At 40.1% G+C, this 22,706-nt stretch overlaps 1 protein-coding gene across 1 annotated transcript; it reads right to left on the minus strand.

The window, feature by feature from the left end:
- Positions 1-105: 105 nt before the first annotated feature.
- On the minus strand, positions 106-21,881 carry LOC117288409. Its single transcript, XM_033769258.1, has 11 exons — positions 21,576-21,881; positions 11,803-11,864; positions 11,309-11,509; positions 10,112-10,330; positions 8,844-9,047; positions 7,806-8,006; positions 6,606-6,887; positions 5,531-5,893; positions 4,339-4,456; positions 3,300-3,373; positions 106-1,982 (listed from the first exon to the last, which is right to left on the minus strand). The coding sequence occupies exons 1-11, from the start codon at positions 21,722-21,724 to the stop codon at positions 1,039-1,041; spliced, it is 2,817 nt and encodes a 938-aa protein (XP_033625149.1). The 5' UTR covers positions 21,725-21,881; the 3' UTR covers positions 106-1,038.
- Between the last annotated feature and the right edge of the window lie 825 nt (positions 21,882-22,706).

Genomic DNA, 22,706 nt, shown 5'->3' on the forward strand with positions numbered 1-22,706 from the left:
TTCCAACGATAGACAAAGGCTGTCTGAATAAAAGAAACACTTATACATTTTTTGCTGATAATTTTTATTTCATCTTATTCAAGGAATATATTATCATTTGCCTTTTTACAGTTCAGTATTATTTACATTTCAGCTATGAAGTTTAAATAAATATTTTAGTACATGATCTTTTTTAGTTACAATTTACATATCGCATCAGTTAGGCTTTTGGCTGATTTAGGCAAAACAGAAATACCAAACAAAGAGGGTTTTTGTTTGACGAACAATCACATTATATTAAGATCGATGACGTAAGTTTCATTAAGTCTGACAGTTGTGTTTAAGACCAAACAAAAATTGAACAATAATTATTGCAAGCAAACTTTTCTGTAACAAATTCGCAATCATGCGTAGAAATAATTTATACCACATCCCGATCAGAAACCAAATCAAAGAAAACAAAATAAATAAATAACAAGTTTGAAGGCGTTTTCGAAAGCACGATTTTGGCTTGGGATCCTTTCGCCTGCAACGAAAGTACACAGTTTTCGAAACTAAAATCGAGAATTCGAAAAGGAATCAATGCAAGGTGTTAAGCCTAAAGCAGCATTGCCGACACTGCAGTTTTAACACTGCTTACGGTTCAAAGGTATTTTTTTTTATGACACTAACTGATACTTCTGAACAGACTTTGAGTCTTTGCAAGAATGCGACAGTCAAGTCCCAAAAATTATTACGTCCATTTATAAATCATCAAAAACAACAAATGCATTTCTTGGGGGCATCTGTGCCATGATGAGGCAAGTTTGCGTGAAGTTGGCGTGGCTAACAGTGACATCACACTTACAAACAGGACAGGCAGACAGTGTAAAACTCTCACTAGTTTTTGTTTGGGGTAGGTAGAATACATTTACGGCACAAACGTTAACATGAGGATGTTAACTTCCAACAGCATCAGCCGAACTTATGTACAAGAGTTTCTCTTCGGCCACAATACCGCCCTCACGTGAGGCTAATTGCCTCTCCATCAATCAGTCACATGACTTGAAGTACTTTATTTTACGCGCCAAACTCATCCACACTTCTTGCTTTGCCTACTACACGTGGTCTTCCGATCTTTTCGTTTACGTAAACATGACCATCCGAAGACTTCCCGTCCCTCCAACTCCACGGCGAGTTCATTCCGACGATATCAGGGTCGACTTTGCACGACGATCCGGAATTGGGAACCGAAGTTCCCCGCTGGATCTTATGCCGCCTCATCGTATCGCCGTTCCTGGTCGCGACGGGTGAATGCTGCCCGATGATTTTCAGTTCGAACTCATCGTGTCGAGTCGCGCCACTCTGTGGGTCTGACCGGCGTGTGAGCGTCGTAGCCCCGGCGGAGTTCACCCTGGTTCCCCCTAGACATTTCCCGGTGAACGGTGGCCGCAATTTTATACTGTCAGGTTTTGGTTTCAGTGCAGGTTTTTGCCTGAACGTGCGTTTATGTTGTGTTTCGACTCCCCCGTTACTATCGAGCTCTTTACTCCGGAACGAAAACCGTAACCGATACGGCATTGGATGTCCGTGTTTGTTCAATCTTTTCTTCTCTTTGAGTTTGATGACTGAATCATTTACGTAGCCGTTGGGGGCGTTGTTCAACTCGTCGTGGTTCGGAACAGGCCGGAAGAGGAATGGTTCCCAGACTTCATCGGGCCCCGGGGCGGAGCGTCTCCATACGGGCTCCCGACCAAAGAACTCGTACGGATTTGAGTACTCCGTTTCGTCACGGTAGCGTGTGACGTTCAGGTAGAAGGGTGACTCCGGGGGAGTTGTGTCGTTTGGTGGGGAGCCGGACGGACGAACCGGAGTAGTGGGGGGTGGTCCTGTGGGGACTGGGGGTGGTCTGTTCTGGGATGTGTCATGTAGTAAGGCTCGTGTGCTTGACTCAAACTTATCCATAACACCAACTGTCATACCAACCACAGCAGGATGAGAAACAATTGCATTCGTTGGATGACCTGATGAAAATAATATGTCAAAATAAGTTGAAATCGGTGAATTGTTGTCATTGAGTCAAATCGGCAGATGTTCAAATCGGCAGATGTTCTTGTCACTTCGTTTCAAGAAGTTACATGCATGAGTAATGACAAGTCATGTATTACTTCAACTGTCGTTTCATGTTAAATCTTTATACGAATTTACAATTTAGGACAATACATAAAATTATGTTAACCGTTCTCCATGGATGATGCCGATTGCTTTGAATCACTCATGACCAACGCCAGCCGTGTGACACGGCTGCAGTCATCGAACGAAACTTGAAAAAATAACATTTTGAGAAAAGCAAGTAGGCTGCAGAGATAAGCTGTTTCGCCATTATAACTGGGCAAAAAACAGGCAGAGATTGGACACGGTATATTCAAAACCCTACATCGTTTCCATACGGTTTGGATGACCTAATAAAAAAGATACGTCAAAATAAATGAGACCGACCTCACCGAGAAATTATCTTATTTAAAAGCAAATCTTTATGAAACCGAGTTGGGCTGTTTTGCCGGGCTGCTTTGCCAGCCTAGGAAGGGCCGATGTTGGTCCCAAACAAACCACAATTGAAACTCCGAGATGTGGAGTACACTACAAAGTGTGATCATTAGTCTTTCAAATGGCCTTTTCCAAACATCTGATTGTGCTCCGGCTCTGGCTTTGGCTCCCTCTTTTAGCCTTCGAGAGAAACTCTGCTATAGGATCGAAGCGTCAGGGCCCAATTTCATAGAGCTGCTAAGCACACAAATGTGCTTAGCATGACATTTCTTCCTTGATAAAAACAGGTTTACCAACCAAATTTCCATGTGATTTTCAGGATAAACAAACAAAAGCTGAATACCAGTAACAAGCACTTATGCAACAAACGGAAATTTGGCTGGTAATCCTGTTTTTATCGAGGAAGAAATTTCATGCTTAGCAAATTGTTGTGCTTAGCAGCTCTATGAAATTAGGCCCAGGCCACTAGGCCTTACTACTTTTTAGATTTTAGAACAGAGTACACTTTGACACGGTGTTTCCAACGTCAGAGAGAGCCTAGACTTGATTCAAGTCCCGTTCTCGTGCAGGAGGTCCCCAAGCATACCCGCCGCCGTGGTCCCGAGATGCAGAACATCACAAAACAATAGTTTTTGCACGGGATTGGGACTTGAGTCAAGTCTACACGGAGCCCGGCGCCAGATACGGAGCCTAAGACGAGGTTTGGAAAAAAAACATGAAGAAAGATAGTTGACCATGATGTTTGGAAGTCCTGAATTGTTCGAGTATCGATTCTATCAGTAATCGATTCTTACCTGGTACTTGTTGAGTCTGTAACTCGTCATCAGTATCCGAATCGGTACCGATCTCTTCGCAATAGTCGGAATCGCTGTTTGTGGAAACAATTAAACGAATAAATATTAAAAATTAATATAGAAGCAAGATAAATTTCTATTTAAAGGCACTGGACACTTTTGGTAATTTACTCAAAATAATTGTTAGCACAAAAACTTACTTGGTAACAAGCAATGGAGAGCTGTTGTTAGTATAAAACATTGTGCGAAACGGCTCCCCCTCTCTGAAGTAACGTAAGTTCGAGAAAGAAGTTATTTCCCACTTAAATATTTATTTCGAGACCTCAGAATTAATTTATTTTGAGATCCCGAAATCAAGAATCTAAAAGCACACAACTTCGTGTGACAAGGGCGTTTTTTTTCTTCCATTATTATCTCGCAACTTCGAACACTAATTGAGTTAAAGTTTTCACAGGTTTGCTATGTTGTGCATATGTTGAGATACAGAGATACACCAAGTAAAAAGACTAGTCTTTGTCAATTACCAAAGGTGTCAACTGTCTTAAAATATTTCAAAGGTAGTTTTCCACGCACCACTACCAACTTTATACCGTGTCAGTGGTGTTCAAACAATAATAATGTATAATAATTTATATGTTTTGTCATACAATTCGGAAAGTTGTTATTGTTTACTAGACCCAATAAAAAAAAAACATAAACTGATTTATTTGTCATTATGGATGGGACCAGATCATTCATAATCATATAAGACACACTGGATGACGTCATCACTGCATTGAAAATAATAAACAAGTAATGTTTCATATTTCAAGTGACAGTTAACTATTTTAACTCAATCTGTTTCTGTTTGGTCCTAAAAACAACAATCGTAAACTGACTTATCAGTTCACTAACGAGACTTAATAATTCCTTATCACATAAGACACATTTGATGACGTCATCACTGCGCTGATAATTAACAAGTTATGATTCTTTCAAGTGACCGCTAACTATTTTAAAGTCTTCAAAATCAGCAAATAATTAAAGTGCATTGACTCACCGTTTGTATTCCACTCTAGTGCTGTTCCGTCGTCTACGAAGAATTCCACATGCCAAGCAAGCAAAACCCAAAACTACCCACGTTACTATGGCAACAGCTAGCACTGCGATGACGTAGGCTGGAGGAGGTAGAGGGAGACAGATATAAAGAGGGCGCTCGTTATTTCAGATGGAGACTTTGCTGAAGACGCAGGGATGTGGGCAAAAAAACTTGAAAATAAGTATGGGGGACTCGACTGCACATATAGGGCCGAATTCATAAAAAGTAGTGATTTCTTTTTCTAGGCTTTTGCAGAAGACTGGTCTTTGACAATTACCAATAGTGTCCACTGCCTTTAACATAACATAGTTTTTAGTAAGAGGTTTGTTATGCCTCCTTAGTGAAAAGTATTTTTGTATTTTAGTGTTTGAATATCTTGCATTTTGTATTTGTACTTAAGTAAATATTTTTATATCTGAATGTTTTTCTGTAATTTTACTAAAAATAGTATATTTATTTTCTGTATTTTCTGTATTTTCTATATTATTATGCTGTGTAATTTTAAACGCAATTCACCTCTGGCTGCCAAGTTTGAATGTTTTTTAATAAGCCAATAATAATAATAAACAATAATGTTTCTGTTATAGATAGTTCTAATAAAAGGCTTTGCGATTGCCTCGTGGAAAATTGAAATTGACTATTGAGCCAGTGTTCAGACAGACTGTTCCGTAGAGAAATCTCCTTACCGAATCTTCACTTTCATTGAACTAAATTTGTTTAGCTCGCCGAGGTTTGACCATAGGGAGACTGACCCCAAGCCCCTCCCCACCCCCTCCAAGTACCCCAAGCTTAAAGGCAGTGGACACTGTTAGTAATTACTCAAAATAATTATTAGCATAAAACCTAACTTGGTAACTAGTAATGGGAGAGGTTGATAATATAAAACATTGTGAGAAACAGCTCCCTCTGAAGTAGCGTAGTTTTCGAGAAAGAAGTAATTTTCCACGAATTTGATTTCGAGACCTCAAGTTTAGAATTTTAGGTATCGAAATCAAGCATCTGAAAGCACACAACTTCGTGCGACAAGGGTGTTTTTTCTTTCATAGTTATCTCACAACTCCGATGACCAATCGAGCTCAAATTTTCACAGGTTTATTATTGTATGCATATGTTGGGATACACCGAGTGAGAAGACTGGTCTTTAAACACCTACCAGGACAGGGGCATGAGCCATTAGTGCTGTCACACACACAGCCAACCTTCACAGCCAGCACACATATACCGGAGCAGGACCCAGCATGTCGATTTCCTCCGTTAGATTCCGTCACTTCAATATTGACCTCTAGACAACTTCCGGTCACGTGATGACAGGTGACCCCTCCTGGACATGAAGGGCAGGTAAGGTCGCACTGGTAACCGTAGGTACCCGGTCTGCATTGCAGTAGACAGTCAATTCCTTGGTACCCACTCGGGCAGATGCACTCGCGCATGACGGGATGGCAAGTGTGCCCGTTGGTGCATGAGTCTCCTACCGTGCATGGTGTGGCGTATCTCCGAGCAGATGAACGGTTGTCGCCTATAAGAATATTAGGCGAAAAGTAAGTAAACTAGATAAGTTCATTCATTCAAAGTTTATTATACAAGTTTACCGATCGCGGCATCAGACGAATTGCAACTTACAATAACAGTGTTAACAAAAACAAAGAAGGCACAAGCACAATGGGAAAACAACGACAAGTGTAAAAAGGGGGGTTTATGATATAATATAAGTGAAATAATATTTAAAACAGCCTGACGTATCGACCCTAACAGAAATTGATTTAGCCTTCGATATTAAATGACAGGCCATGAAATATGTTGTGTGCATTTTATATAACAAGTCGTTTTGGTTGGTGCGTAGTGTAGAGCAGTCTCCACTTCTTTAACAGTATTTTCTACAAATAAAACTACAAACTTCCCCACCCCGTCCAACGAATGCTCAACAATTCCATGCCACTCTGATGAGCCAGTCGATGTTGCGCCCTCTACCGGTGGCTAAAAAAATATTTATAATACAGCGTCGCCAACAAGACTATCTTTGTAGCGCTCAATGCACCGTTTTTTATTCATTCTTGCTTACTATAGCTAAAGTAATTACTAAACGAAATAGCAGAATAGGTTCATATACTGGGCCCAAATCCATACGGCCCGTTAGTCAGACTGGTGCCCCACAAATTGTTTGCTTAGCAATAACAGACTCTTTCTGCTAAACAGCTTTATGAAATTGGGCACTGGGTAAGAATTATTACCTTGGACGCACGTCACTTGTGGCTCGCCGATGTAACATGGCTTCCAACTTACGGACCCACTGTTTCTTCTTTCCACTATGCACCATGTTGAATCTCTAAAACCTCCAGGGTTCCGACAATGGTTGTGACCCCTCAGTTTCAACCAATCAGCGTCTGAGATGAGGTCAACGTTGAGGGCGCGCAGGTCATCTCGGTTCCATTCCACACACTTGTTACCGGTTGCTGCGACATTAACATGACCGTTGTAATCGTTTCCATTCACGTTTGTGTAGCATTCACTATCTGTGTTGATTCAAAACAAAAAAAGTAAGAAACCTGTGAATCACATTTTCAAGAATGAAACCCGTGTAGATTTTGTAGAATTTGTAGAAGATCCACACATGCATTGCTTACCAAGAAGATGAACCAGTGAGTGTTCAAATAATGTATCCACTGAAACAATAAGAAGTGCCTCCTTTGATTAAAAGCAAAACAAAACAGTACAAAATGGAATAAATACCTAATTGAATAAACTTTGTTAAAGGCACTGGTTACTCAAAATAATTGTCGGCAAAAAACTTACTCGGTAACGAGCAATGGAGAGCTGTTGATAGTATAAAACTTTGTGAGAAACGGCTCCCTCTGAAGTAACGTAGTTTTATGAGAAAGAGGTGATTTCACACTCAAACAATACAAGACTTCAGGTTTGAAGCCTTTTATTTTAGGCATCTTAAAGAGCACACAAATGTGTGCAACAATGGTGTTTTTTTTCTTGCATTATTCTTGTGCAACCTCGATGACCAATTGAGTTCAAATTTTCACAGGCTTGTTATTTTATGCATCTGTTGAGATACACCAAGTGTAAATACTGGCCTTTAACAATATTATTACCAAACGTGACTGTTGGCTTAAACGCAAGACAAAAACAACAAATTGTTATCCAGCTGTTAAAGGCAGTGGACACTTTTGGTAATTGTCAAAGACCAGTCTTCTCACTTGCTGTATCTCAACACATGCACAAAATAACAAACTTGTGAAAATTTGAGCTCAATCGGTCATCAAAGTAGGGAGATAATAATGAAAGGAAAAAAAACCTTGTCACACGAAGTTGTGCGCTTTCAGACGCTTGATTTGTGCTAATAAATATTTTGTGTAATTACCAAAAGTGTCCACTGCTTTTAAAAGATAAATCCAACAAAGTACAACAAAGTTTGCACTTACTTTCTTGTATCTCACACACGTATGGTAAATTCTCTCTACAGTCTGAATCATTCCACTTTGCCTGGAAACTAATCCCAGCGCAGTTTTCACGGCCGCTCAGATTATTAGGTTCCCCAAGGTTCCATACTTGGCCCTGCTTCTCCGACAATGGGGTATCATCTACCCACCTCCAAACGCCCGATTGCGAATCGTGATGCAGTCCTGTAAAGATCAGTTATTGTCTAAGAAAATGAAATTGATCATAAACAAAGTGAAAGTGTTCAAAACTATTCCCCCCCCCCCCCCCCAATGTCATAAGTCACAATGCCTTGGGCATTAAACTGATAACTGTAACATTACTTGTTTCGTCTTATAGTCTGATTTCAATTACGTAAGACATGGGTTCATTTGCTTGCCTCATTCGCGTTTAAAAACTTAACGTACGATTTAACCCATTATCAAATTGAAGCTTAGGTAAGATAAACAGACAAACCTTCTTGTGAAAGTAATGTCATATTTCTCAAAAAAGTTAACTCATTGGTTAGCAACCCAGGGTTTGGTTTTCAAAGACTAGTCTTATCTCGAGATTTAGGATGAAGTTACTCGTCCTAAATTAGGAATAAACCTTTTTGAGATATGGCGGACACAATGCGACAACATAGGGTTTGGGTAAATATACACCCATGCCAAACAGTACACTCCTATCACGTCCGCCATACCTAAAAAGGGCTTCTTTAGTTTTTATTAACTCCTTGGACAAGTCCTATAAAGTTAGGACTCTCTTTGTGAAGTCTGCCCCTGGGGGCAAGAGGCAACTGCCTTCCGAATTTCAGATAAAACCACGGGCACATCTCCAGCTCAGGAAGAAGGGGGGGCTGGACACAGAAAGCATGTATAAAAAGACCCATAATATAAATTTGATGTATTTTTAAGTAAGATACGCCAATGAGGAAGAAGAGGCCGGGGGGGGGGCTGGACACAGAAAGCATGAATAAAAAGACCCAAAAATATCAATATGATGTATTTTTTAGTAAGATACGCCAATGAGAACACTCGTACCTATCCACAGATCCTTTATTTCTGGTTGTACCCGACCGAGAAGAAACTGGCTCTCGCTGACCGGGTGTTTCTTGGCAATAGCTAGCTCTCCTCCCGGGGCCTTTTGGCACTCCTTCCTGGCCTGGCGCCACGGTAGCGGCCGGTCAGTGACGAACCGGTAGCAGTGACCCTCGTAGTGTTGGCCGAATCCCCGCGGACACTGAGCTGGAACACAATAATAAGTCATAACTTATTTCAAAAAGCCACAATGAATCTTTTCCGTCCAAGAAATCATCATAATATGAATATTATTCACTTTGATTAAAGGCAGTGGACACTATTGGTAATTACTCAAAATAATTATTGGCATAAAACCTTTCTTGGTGACGAGTAATGGGGAGAGGTTGGTGGTATAAAACATTGTGAGAAACAGCTCCCTCTGAAGTGCCATAGTTTTCTAGAAAGAAGTAATTTTCCACGAATTTGATTTCGAGACCTCAGTCTTAGAACTTGAGGTCTCGAAATCAACCATGTAAACGCACACAACTTCGTGTGACAAGGGCGTTATTTTCTTTCATTATTATCTCGCAACTTCGATGACCGATTGAGATATACCAACTGTGAAGGCTAGTCTTTGACAATTACCAGTAGTGTCCACTGTCTTTAAGGGGATTACGAAGTTTACCTAACTAAACAGTTTCTCATTTTTGTTTCTAGATTCGCTTGACGTTCTAAAATGATACTATGCCCTTCAATGACAAAACTGCCCAACTCAAAAAATTGAAACATTGATCAGCTTAAGTGCAGAGATGAGCTGTTGCCTTTACAGTGGGACGAAAAGTTAAAAGAGTCATCGTTATATTCATATACAAAGTATGACTTTGAAACTTTGAAATAAAGTAAAAAATAAAAACACACAGAAATTGTCTTAATGAGAAACTGTGTACATTTTTAAGTGGGGTGTTTTGCAATGGAAGGCCCGTAAATATCATTGAAGTTCTTAAAAAACAAACCGGAAAAGGAATGGCAACCACTTTATAAATTTAATTCAGAATTCGAACTATCGATTTCATGCGTTATGAGCAGAGTCACATTATCTACACCATTTTGTTTCATTGGGTGCGTTCGTTTAGCTCCCCTGGGTCGACCCCGGTGCGTGGCGTTTTTATTTTTACCAGGACAAACGTGGGTAATTATCTGCACACACTCGTCCTGGGGAAAAAAAACGCCACACACCGGGGTCGACCCAGGGAAGCTAAACAAACGCACCCACTATACCATACACTCACATCGCATTTCGCAAATAGAGGCTGCAAGTGTTTCACAATCCCTTTGCTCCACCGATCCACTGCCTGCGTTGATGCCGATGCACTTTGGCACTGGTAGAACAGATGAGCTCTGATGAGGGGTGTTAATTTGTGGGAGGAGTGAAGCAAGATCACCAGAGGGGGTAACGAGCGAACCGTCGACCCAAACTAGAGACTTGATCAGAGGTGCTTCTCTCAAACCTGGAACAAATACAACAGCGTTTCAAGGTCATTGCGTTTCATTCAATTAAAGGCAGTGGACACTATTGGTAATTACTCAAAATAATTATTAGCATAAAACCTTTCTTGGTGACGAGTAATGGGGAGAGGTTGATGGTATAAAATGTTGTGAGAAACGGCTCCCTCTGAAGCGTATATAGTTTTCGAGAAAGAAGTCATTTTCAACAAATTTGATTTCGAGACCTCAGATTTAGAACTTGAGGTCTCGAAATCAACCATCTAAACGCACACAACTTCGTGTGACAAGGGTGTTTTTTTCTTTTATTATTATCTCGCAACTTTGATAACCGATTGAGCTCAAATTTTCACAGGTTTGTTATTTTATGCATTATGTTGTGATACACCAAGTGAGAAGACTGGTCTTTGACAATTACCAATAGTGTCCACTGCCTTTAAAGCAATCGCACAACAACAGTAAACAGTATTGTCCAAAGGCCCACACTTCGTGTATCACAACTTATTTATAAAATATTAAACAAACCTGTGAAAATTAGGCTCAATCGCTCATCGGAGTCGAGAGAAAATAACGGGTTCCGCACGTTTCGCCATGTTATGACATGTGTTGAAAAAGTCCGTAATTCTTGATATCGAGAAATGATAATTGTTTTAATGTTTTCTCAAAAAGTAAAGCATTTAATGGAATAATATTTCAAGGGAAGTCTTTCAACCATTACCTTCTGTAAACCCTGTAAGTTATTTGTAAATCTGTGAACTTTTATTTTTTGTTCTTTTCCGAAAGTGTATAATGGCTTTAACTAGTGTGTATTGACATTACCAATTAGGAGAAACCGTCAATTGAGAAACACGAAACCTGGTTACAAAATGAACTACGAAACCTTGGAAGAAAACTCTAAGTCTAAGTTAAGACTTTCTCACTTAATATATCATTCTTAATGAAAAGGAATCAAAACAATTTTGGGCATGCGTCTTGCTTTTTACCTATCCAAATGTTTCGCTGAATTCCTCGAGCCAAACTTATCAAACGTTCTAACTCCTCCCTCGTATCGACAATGGCAAGATCTGATTGGCCATCTCGTTGACAGGCCTTTCTTGACTCCTCCCACGATGACGTCAAGGTCATGACCTTATAACATCCTCCAGGGCCATTTTGTGAGTAGCCCCTCGGGCAAGGTTTGGAAACTATGACAGAAAAGGTAATCACATATTCAAATCCATTTTATTTCATTTTCTTTTGTTATCAATCTTGCGTATTCAAGTTCATTTCTGTCAATTTCAACCCCAAATTGAATTAAAATTTATCAGTTTTCCTCGTGGTTAATTACTTAATATATAACCATAATCAAACATTTGACATCAGTTACATACAGAAATTAGTTCATAAAGTGATCGATTGAAGACATCAAAATTATATTGAATTTCGATCGATTTAAATCAACCTATTTACCCCCAAATATTAAGAAGATGTTTCTTACCAGGAATGCATCTTCCTCGGATTTGTTCCCATCCATCACAGCACGTGAAGGGTTGTCTAAAGCTAGGACAGAAAATAACACAGAATAGGGAGTTGTTAAGACATGTCAATTGTTCTTCTAGACCAGAAGAGAAACTTGAAGGGTGTGGCGATCTCATCGATTCGATCACATCACGGAAAAAGACTGGGATGGGTGACGTGACAGATGAAATTGTTGTCGATCAGCAAAAACAAAAATGAATGTCAATCTGACAGAAACGTTACCAGCGTAACGATTCTCAGATTTAAATGTTACCTGTTAGCTGAGCAAGATATATCTGTACTTAGCAAGTTTTTATGTTTACAGGTTTTCTAAGTTTGTGCCCTGGTCGTCAGGAGACTGTGCAGAGATTATAGGATGCAGTGATGAAGGTTTTCACATGCTTTTTTAAAGCAAACGTCTCTCCCCCCCCCCCCCCAAAAAAAAAAAAAAAAAAAAAAAAAAAGTACTCTGACAATATTTGTGGCCGTTTTTTAGGTACAATGTACTCTAAATTATTCCATATGGTCTTAAAAGGTAAACGAAGCTCAGTTTTATTATAAAGGAAGTTGTAGCCTCTGGGATTTAAGAATTGCAGACGGTAAACACGCGTGCTTGCACGTAATGCTTTGCGATGCCCTTATGTATTACGCGTAGACACATGCAGCATCTGTGACTTGTCATGTTGTAGGCCTATAGATTTCTCTTGAACTCATTTGGGAAACAACTAAAGATGACAAAGGTATTTAAGAAAAAGCTGCCTCGATAAACTCTGCCTTTTCAAACTGTTTCATGACCGCAGTGCGAGATCTGTTGTAAACCGCGAAAGGGTAAAGTGTCAAAATGGTTTTGATGTAATGAGATGATTCATGGAAGTGGTTCAGCTAAATAAAGATGAGCGTTGCGACATTTGGCACTATTATTGAGAAAGATAGCGAATGGAACGGTTGCATCGGGGAGTGGTCACCGGTCTCACTCAGTGGTGCAGTGGTTCTAAACTTAACATTAACAGAAAAAACTTACAAGAACTTAATATTATAACAATGGGCCTAATTAACCGAACTCAGACTCAGACACAAGTCAAAGAAGCGCATACAAAAACAGTATTGGATTGTAAAAGTTGACAAATATTTGTAAAAGGCAGAAATGGAGAGCTGGACATTCCTATGACAAGTAACCGTGACAAACGGGTATTATGGAACGAAAGCGGAAGAGGGACCAGGATCGTATTGGGACCAGTGTTATTACACTTGGGTAATGACTAGACAAAGCAGCGTCTTATTCCCTCGTTACATCAAGACAGTTTCCTTGACACTTGAAGACTTTAACCAAGTTACTCTCGCTCACTCCTGACCTAGGAGTTGATGACCATCCTCGGGCGCTGGACAGGTAAGCCCATCACATTAGGTGTGGCTGTCAACTTTCTCAACCAGTCGATTTGACTGGCATTGCTTGGTTTTATGGTTTCCCACACCCTACCTCCCCAAACACATGTCATCCATTTCCCCATCATTATCCCCTCAAAAGGACGGTCAGAGAAGGGAAAAACAACATTGGATTAAGATTCATTTGTCATCACAACGGAGAATTGCTTCGTATTAGTGGGGTCGACATCGTATAGTAGTATCCCTGGCGGGGATGAGTGAACAGTGTACGTTAAGTTCGTAATATCCTCCCGATGGACTGGCTGTGCGACTGACTAAGCGCCTTGATGAGGAGTCTACCTCCCGTCCAATAAAGCCGAGTCAAACACTGGCTAAAACTAACATGGGTATGGCCTGAGCATCCACGCCCCCCCCCCTCCCCACCGACGCCATGGCCAGGAAGTCTCATGGGGGTCGAACGTTTTACTATAGAAAGAATTAATGCTGGAAATATGGTCTTGATAAAGTATACGTTGGTGTGGGATAATTTGATAACAAAAAAAGACGATTGGGAGAAGTAAATCAATTAGGAGAATTCTGTGAATAAGTGTCCGTAATACTTTGACAGATGTCTGTCAAGTTATTGGGGAGAACACTCTTTCCAAATATGCACTGGCTACTACTGGTAATCACTCAAAATAACTGTTAGTGATAGCATAAAAAACTTACGTGGTAACGAGCAATGGAGAGCTAGTAATAGTATAATGCGAGAAACGGATCCCTCTGAAGAAACGTAGTTTTTTTTAGAAAAAGTTAATTAGACTTATGAAAGCACACCAATTTGTGCAATACGGGTGTTTTTTCTTTCATTTTTCTGTGATGATCAATTGAGCCCAAACTTTCACAGAGTTGTTTTTACGCATGTGTTGGGGGGGGGGGGGGGGGGTACACTGGTGAAAATACCGGGCCTTTAACATTTACCAAAGGTGTCCGGCCGCGGTGTATTAAAAAAAAAATGTTCTGAGAAATAATTAAATTGTTAAATTTAAAATCTGCATCAAACATTTTAAGAGTTTCCAATGTTTTGTCTGGTCCCTATGACCATAGAGTTACGAACGCCAAAAACAGCTTCAGTTTCTGATTCTTTGGTTCGTAGAACCTTCCTTCCAAGAAACCGTTTCAGATAGCATCTTTACTCATGTTTGAGGTCATCAACAACCCTTTTAATGACGTAAATCCATTGTTTTCAATTAACCTCAAAATTATAGTAACCGAATTCACCGTCTTACACCGCAACTTAAGATTCTTGCGCAGTGACAACGCCCTCTGACTTTCCTTCAGTAATGATTTAATCTCAAATAGGCTCCAGTGGAAATCTGAGAGTATAAAGACTCTACGTGGTGTAACAACGGGAGGAAATTGTTCTAACTATTCACTGGTGCTCATTTCCTCTTTTACGCTCTAGACAACTGCTGAAAGTACAACTGTGGTGTAAAGGTGCGGTTCGAAGAGAAACGTGCTTCTGAGTATACACATTCAAACCGGGAACCTATAACAAAAGAAGACAACAGGGTTCATGGTTTGGGAAAGGTCCATGTTAAGAAAACGTGTACAAAACCAAGGGAGCTGTTGACAAAAAGTTATTAAAGGCATTGGACACTATTGGTAATTGTCAAAGACTAGCCTTCACAGTTGGTGTATCTCAACATATGCATAAAATAACTAACCTGTGAAAATTGAGCTCAATCGGTCATCAAAGTTGCGAGATAATAATGAGAGAAGAAAACACCCTAGTCACACGAAGTTGTGTGCGTTTAGATGGTTGATTTCGAGACCTCAAGTTCTAAATCTGAGGTCTCGAAATCAAATTTGTTGAAAATGACTTCTTTCTCGAAAACTATGGCACGTCAGAGGGTGCCGTTTCTCACAACATTTTATACCATCAACATCTTCCCATTACTCGTCACTAAGAAAGTTTTTATGCTAATAATTATTTTGAGTAACTACCAATAGTGTCCACTGCCTTTAACAAAAATGGGACAATAGGAGGTGCACGGTTGCAGCCGTATATACAAACTTGGGCGTGTGAATGCCTCTCAGACCTGCTAATCAGCCTGCGAACGCCTCAACAAGTTACTGCTAAGCTTTAAAATAACATTTCCGTTAATTAATATCATTTCATTAGGCGTATACAATATTCTTTGGGATGTCCCTATTGTTTCAAGTACTTTCTTTAAAATTATGTCAAATTAAGGAATGTTCAGGAAAACTATAACAATGGTTGCTTGGATGACCTCATCACTCATCATTTTAGAAAATGGCACATGTCCTTTAATGACCTCTTTGTGGCATGCCAAGAAGAAAGTTTTATAATTATATTCTCCGTAAGGTTAAATTTACTTGAGTCAGCGATCAGTATAAGTCATCAGTTCAAGATGAAAATTAATATAATTATGATTTCACTGAGCACGAGGTCAAGTAAATGACCTACAAGGACTTTATTTCGAAACCACTTCGCAACAGCTGTCGGTAGACATCAATAAATGGAGGTCATTAAGTTCAAGTGTACATTTTGTTATGATTGTCAAAAATGTTGAGAAGTCCCCAAAAATAGCATATTTTTATCTGTCGCTTATTTTGATTGTCATCATCTACAGTGATAATGAGCAATTTTCCTTACAAAACAAAACCTCTGTTGTTGTTTATTTGTTGTTGCTATTGCTGTTGATGTTGTTGTGGTTGCTGTTTTTATTGATGTTGCTGTTTATGGTGTTGTTGTTGTTGTTGCCGTTGTTGTTGTTGTTGTTGTTGTTGTTGATGTTGTTGTTGTTGTTGTTGTTGTTGTTGTTGATGTTGTCGTTGTCGTTGTCGTTGTCGTTGTCGTTGTCGTTGTCGTTGTCGTTGTCGTTGTCGTTGTCGTTGTCGTTGTCGTTGTCGTTGTCGTTGTCGTTGTCGTTGTCGTTGTCGTTGTCGTTGTCGTTGTCGTTGTCGTTGTCGTTGTCGTTGTCGTTGTCGTTGTCGTTGTTGTTGTTGTTGTTGTTGTTGTTGTTGTTGTTGTTGTTGTTGTTGTTGTCGTTGTTGTTATCGTGTTTGTTTTAGTTGTCGTTTTTGTGTTGTCGTTGTCGTTTTTGTTTTTGTCGCTTAACAGATTAAAACAAAACTTTTCTTTTGAAAGTTGGATGGAGTATTTAGATGAATGTGTTCTTGAATAATAAGAGCGTATCGCATATATAAAGAAGTTTAAAGTACGATGATGAAAAATGGTCACAAGAAGTCAAGGTTTGGGTTCGCTGTGCATGGGGCGTCCATTAATCGCCCTCCCCTCAGCTAGGAACAGTAAATCTTCACATCTGTCATCAGAATGCCCCCCTTTGCATCTCTCATGTCTCGCACAGGTCATCTCGTCCCCACATCTCATTGGCAGCTGATCGGTATCGCGTGATCTATAATGTGGGGACGACGTCGGCACCGTACCCACGTCACACACCCCACACCTCTCCCCTTGTACACACCCACAACAACCACCCCGGCTGTCCGTCCACACGGCCTGAAAACGTCTCCGAGCTGACAAACAGTTGTTTTGAAAAGAAGATACGTAGAAGATTCAACAGCATTTAATCTGTCATCATTTCTGTTTCAATCAATCATTTTATAGACGTGTATTCGCCACAAACAGATAAGGACGTGCGGCTAGACCTGCCCCCCCCTTACCCCCAACCCCTTCCACAACCCTCATTTATGAATCATCCCAACATACTGCATCTTCTGGCCAAGTGACTTGACACTTCTTCTTCATATTTTGATGAGAAAAGGGATATAAAAGTGATCTTGGTTTTATAGAGGAACAACCGGATATGATGTTGACCAAGGCCGGCCGTTTATAGGGGACTTTACTAATGGGGGGGGGGGGGGGTAAGAGACAAGGGGTGTGTGTAACGGAGATGCTTTACTGGCTATAGTAGGTGATCTTACCAATCATATGTCGTCATGTTAAGGAAATCTCCAATTTCAATTTCGAGCCCATCGTCCCGGCGGCAATTTTCTTTTTCTGTACATCAGAGTTGCCACTGTCGAAGTGCTTTTCAATGGGGAAATTTTGTTTCTTCTAAATCGATTAAAAAAAGGAAATCCTCAATTAAAATAAAAATTGGGGCATTTTTGAGGATGGCAATTCTTGACTACAGAACAAAATTGCGTCCAGGTGAGTTTCTCCAACAGGTTCAGGTTGTTCGAGGAGTCAAACTCATTGTCATAAGGATCGTCGCAGGGTTAATTGGTCATGTTATGTAATATGTAATTGTCGTTAATGTAGCAGGTTTTAATTAATTAGGATTTATCAAACATGAACTCAAAACCCTGACTATGAGACTATGCGTGTAAAAATAATTGTTTAAAGGTACTTTTGGAAATTACTCAAAATAACTGTTAGCATAAAAACTTACTTGGTAACGAGGGAAGCTATACCTTAAAATCAACGGCATAACAACTAACTTGGTAAGAAATACAGCTGCTTTCGATTGGTATAAAGGGTTTTGAGAATCATTTCACTTTCAAGTAAAGTGGTAGTGTACTAATGTTTAAGTTGTTATTCACATCCTGTGAAATAATTTCTTTTAAAGTTCAACCGTTAATTAGAACTAAAAAAAAAAAAAAAAAAAAAAAGAATATCCAAAAGGTCACTTAAAGGTGACTTGGAAATTCAAATTACTTGGTGCCCGTTTGCTGAATACTGCGGCAAGAGATGCGGTTGGTACCCGCTGTTACCTCATCAACTATATCATACCGTTACCAATTGGATTCGAAGTTCTGGGGGAGCCGTTTCTCACAATGATGCTTACTATCAACAGGGCCCAATTCCATAAGGCCTGTAAGCACAAACATTTGCTGCTTAGCATGAAATTTCTTCCTTGATACAAACAGGATTACCAACCAAACTTCCATGTGTTACACATTGCTTGTTATTGGTATTTAGCTGTCGCTTGCTTATCCTGAAAATCACGTTGAAATTTGGTTCGTAATCCTGTTTTTATCAAGGAAGAAATTTCATGCTAAAGCAAATTTGTGTGCGTACAGGCTTTAATGAAATTGGGCCTCTGCTCTCCATTGCTCGTTACCAAATAAGGTTTCATGCTACAACTATTTTAGTATTTTACAATTTGTGTCCAGTGTCGTTATGAGCAATAGCGTGGCCTGCGTAATAGTCATAAATTTTGCGCCCAGATGGTTATTTGTCACATAACTGAACGTCATATTTTTTCGGCCCCAAAATTTTACGAATTACTTTTCCCAATATATTCATATTGAATATGTTAATGTTCACACTGAGTAAAGAGCTGCATGCTAAATAGGACGGAGTAATCGGTATCGAACTGCCTCTAGCCACCAGGATAGCTCGCGGCTAGCTCTGTGGTCTAGTGGCAGGACATCTGCTCAAGCAATGCAAAGGTAGTAGGTTCGAGTCCCAACCGAATGATTTGCTTGAGTGTAATTTGCTTGATGCAATACTAACATTTTATCATATTGAGGAAGTGTCGTGGCAGAGCGGTTAAGAGCACCGAATTCAAACTATGGTGTTTCTGATCAGCAGAGTGTGGGTTCGAATCCCCAGCCGTGACACTTGTGTCCTTAAGCGAGACACTTCGGATGGGACGTAAAGCCGTTGGTCCCATGTGTTGCGTAACGCATGTAAAAGAACCCAGTGCACTTATCGACACGAGAAGGGTTCGCCCCGGTGTTCCTGGCTGTGGCTGCTGTGTGCGCCGTAGCACATTGTAATGTGCTAAATAATTGGGTCTCAGAATTCATCACTGCAATAACCTATCTTTCTGAAAGTTTTTATATACTCAGTGCCTTGAGTACCTTGTTTGGTAGATTCAATTCAATTGTTTATTGTCACACATATAAATACATATACAGTGGAATTCACTTCGGCTTGCGAGTCTAAAAATATTAACAATTACAAAAGTTACAAAAAATACAGAAAACCCTAAAACCACATAGGCATACAATAACGAACAAATAAACAGTATGCGCACAATATGCAGAGAGACGACAACAGAACAAAATTGCAAACTCCCAAAACAAATTAAAAAGAATTAATCATTAAGTAACCTTATTGCACTGGGATAAAAACTATTGCGAGTACGGTTGGAGTCAGCTCTGATCACTCTATATCGCTTACCTGATCTCATTAATTCAAACAAACTATTCGCAGGGTGAAATTCATCTGAAATAATAGATCTAGATTTCTTCAGAACCCGTGCAGCATAAAGTTTATCCAAAGCAGGAATCTTACGACCAATGATAAAGCTAGCAGTACCGACTACACGATTGAGGCGTTTTCGGTCATCTGCCGTGGTGTTGCCATACCAGACAGTGATCCGACAGTGATACGTGCGCTATATTAGACTTCGATAGTTTATTTTTAGTATTAGTATTATTATTATAATGAGATCGTTGGAAACGAAAAAAAGCTTGGACCACAAATCGTTTTTTCCCGTAATACCACGTTATTGTACCACAGCTCCTCTTGTCCTGCTCCATTTCATGTACTTTTGCAAAGAACAGGAAAAGAAATACCCCCCCCCCAATCATGTTAGAGATAAGACAATAGCCTTCATACTAGAACATTCAGTCACTCCTGACAGCTTTGTGTTCATTGTGCACCTGCTGAGTGGACGGCCATGTTACAATGTGGCTTCCATTTAATCGATTCCATTAAAGTCTTAAATAGAATCGACTGTCAGATAAGAATCGACTGAAACTAAAATTGACGCGCCAAAAACTAAAGAGTGTATTTTAAAGGCATGGTAGCTTTTTGGTAATTGCTCTAAAGATTAAAGACCATCAAAACGTAGAGCACTAGGGAGCTTTTGATGTTATAATACATTATAAGACAACTCATTTTGAAGTAATGTGCTTTCAGAGAAATTTGAATCTGAGATAGAACTCAGGCATGAAGTCTGTCTTTCTTATAAGGCGTCTGAAAGCACAACATGTTATGCAACAAGGATGTTTTCTTTTTTCTTTCAATAATTTCTTGCAACTTCGAAATGTCCACTGGTTTATTATCGTATGCATATGTTGGGATCTTTGACAATTATTATTATTACGAAAGGTACACCGTGCCTTTAAGGATCTCGACGTTTGCAATAATTGATTCTTCAAAGCAACGTATTGCACAAACAACCAAAGTTTGAAGCCATTATGGGAATCATTATTGTTTGATATTATTGACAAAGAAACGGTAGAATATTACGTCATACAGTTGCTATCGCTCGCCCTTAGATACGAGTTAAGTTTTAAAGATACCAACTTTCAAAAAAAAAGCACAGACCGAACGCACTGTGCAAAACAGAACCTACAAGCAACTTCACCCCCAGCAAACAAACAAACAAAATACTGAAGCATTCAGAATCCCTTGTTTGGAAGCTTGTTTGATAATTTTACAGACCCAATCACATAGATAAAAGTCGCTTTAAAGACAGTGGACACTGTTGGTAATTTTCAAAAACCAGTCTCCTCACTTGGTGTATCTCAACAGATGCATAAAATAACAAACCTGTGAAAATATGAGCTCGTTTGGTCGTCGGAGTTGCGAGATAACTATGAAAGAAAAAACACCCGTAGTCGCACGAAATTGTGTGCTTTCAGATGCTTGATTTCGAGACCTCAAGTTCTAAATCTGAGGTCTCGAAATCAAGTTCGTGGAAAATTACTTCTTTCTCGAAAACTACGTCACTTCAGAGGGAGCCGTTTCTCACAATGTTTTATACTATCAACCTCTCCCCATTAGTAGTTACCAAGTGAGGTTTTATGCTAATAATTATTTTGAGTAATTACCAATAGTGTCCACAGCCTTTAAGTATTCTAATTTCTCACTGCGAATTATAAGCATTTTGATCATGCGTTGTAGTCAAATCAGAGATATATTCACAAGTTGTACAACAATTACTGAATAAAAATAAAATACTGAATAAACTTCAATAGTTTTATAACATTTATCTTTAATTTTTTTAAACAATTGAATGAAATTTCTCTCTTAAAACCCACTGTGGCTTTAAACGTTAATTTACTCTACTACTAACACGGCATTTCGTAAAGTCAAAAATAACGTCTCAAATCTCGCTGCCTGATTAAAAAAAAATCTTTAAAATCATTTTGACGGGTTAGCACTCCCAAGCAATCACTTTAACCAACTACCTGCAAACCTGTAACCTCAATCCTAGTCTCTGTAACCAATTCATTTCCGTCGTACCCTCGCAAGATGTGGTGGTTGACCCACTTCGAGAAGGGTAGTTCAACCAGCACGCACCCCCGGTCGACCATGCACGTATGTACTTTTGAGGGGTGAGAAAGGAATTTTGTGTGTGGTAATACATGAGCGCTTACCGGTTGGGATCAGTTGAGCTAGCCGGAACGATGCAGCCTGATGCCTGATACGATCCAGCTGGAACGGTTAAAGCTGTTGCCACATCACGGTGCAACAGCCACCCGAGCAGACACCAACTTGGTAATAATACAATCCACAATCTGGCCATGGTGTGCTCCTTTTATTTGATGATGGGGTGCCGCATCTAGATGATTGTCTTTGCAACTTGCATCCTTGAAGCGGTTTGAAGAGGAACTGTTGGCATGTCAATCCAGGGTTGGCGTTTTAAATACTGCAGCAGGGCGTGGTCAAAGCTATCGCTAACATCGGAGGAACTCGACACAGGTGTGTTTGAGATCAGTGATAACTTCACGATGAATGTAAGAACGGAGGTCCTTAAACCCTTGCGGTTCGCTCAAGACAACAAAAGTTGTGCCGACTGGCCAACCTGAACCATGAGGTTTTGAACACTGTGGGCATTACTCATTCTGAGTCGGTTCGGCCGGTGGGACAGGGTTGGGACAGTTGACAAGCTTAGGAACCAAGAGAACACAAGACCTCAATGGGTATCCTTTCCGGTTGTTAACGACCCACGTCCGCTCGGGGAGGGCTACCGTTGGATGCCTAGAATGGGCGGGCTGACTCACGACCTTCGTTCCGGTGGCATCGCATTGCGGCGATTGCCCAAGTGACACTCTTTCTGAGTGAGAAACAATGGCCAATTACATCGTTATAGGTGTAATCTGAGTCATTGGGTATCATGAAGTTTATAGTTCACAATGTGTCCTCAGTTCATATGGTAATCGTCAATCAGGGAACATTATCACACCGTGTCGAAGAGTTCGTTGCTTCAGGAGTCGCCCGCCGATCATGCGGCCCGATTGCAGGGGGTGGTTCGATGGGACTGTTTTGGGACGAGTGTGGAAGCCGCAAATACCTGGAGTATAGCCCCATCATTAAAGACACATACTGAGTCAGGTAGACGGGGTAAATGACCCGCATGGGGCTGAGCAATACGTCTCATCGAATGACTTGACAGAAATATGCACCCGGCTAGTAACTTCATGCAACCACATTGCTGTACATCATCGTTGCATCAACCAAGTTGCTGAACGCCATGCAGCCACACTGGGTGTTCAAAAAACAAAAAA

The sequence above is a fragment of the Asterias rubens genome, chromosome 3, assembly GCF_902459465.1.
Source record: "Asterias rubens chromosome 3, eAstRub1.3, whole genome shotgun sequence".
NCBI lineage: Eukaryota > Metazoa > Echinodermata > Asteroidea > Forcipulatida > Asteriidae > Asterias > Asterias rubens.

Bases quoted from the DNA above. Each gene is read 5' to 3' on its own strand.
- LOC117288409 (XM_033769258.1), bottom strand. From the start codon at position 21,724: ATGGCCAGATTGTGGATTGTATTATTACCAAGTTGGTGTCTGCTCGGG. The intron at 8,007-8,843 runs GTACGAGTGTTC...TGATCTTTACAG, and splicing joins AATAAAGGATCTGTGGATAG to GACTGCATCACGATTCGCAA. The intron at 4,457-5,530 runs GTAGGTGTTTAA...TACCTCCTCCAG, and splicing joins TGGCTCATGCCCCTGTCCTG to CCTACGTCATCGCAGTGCTA.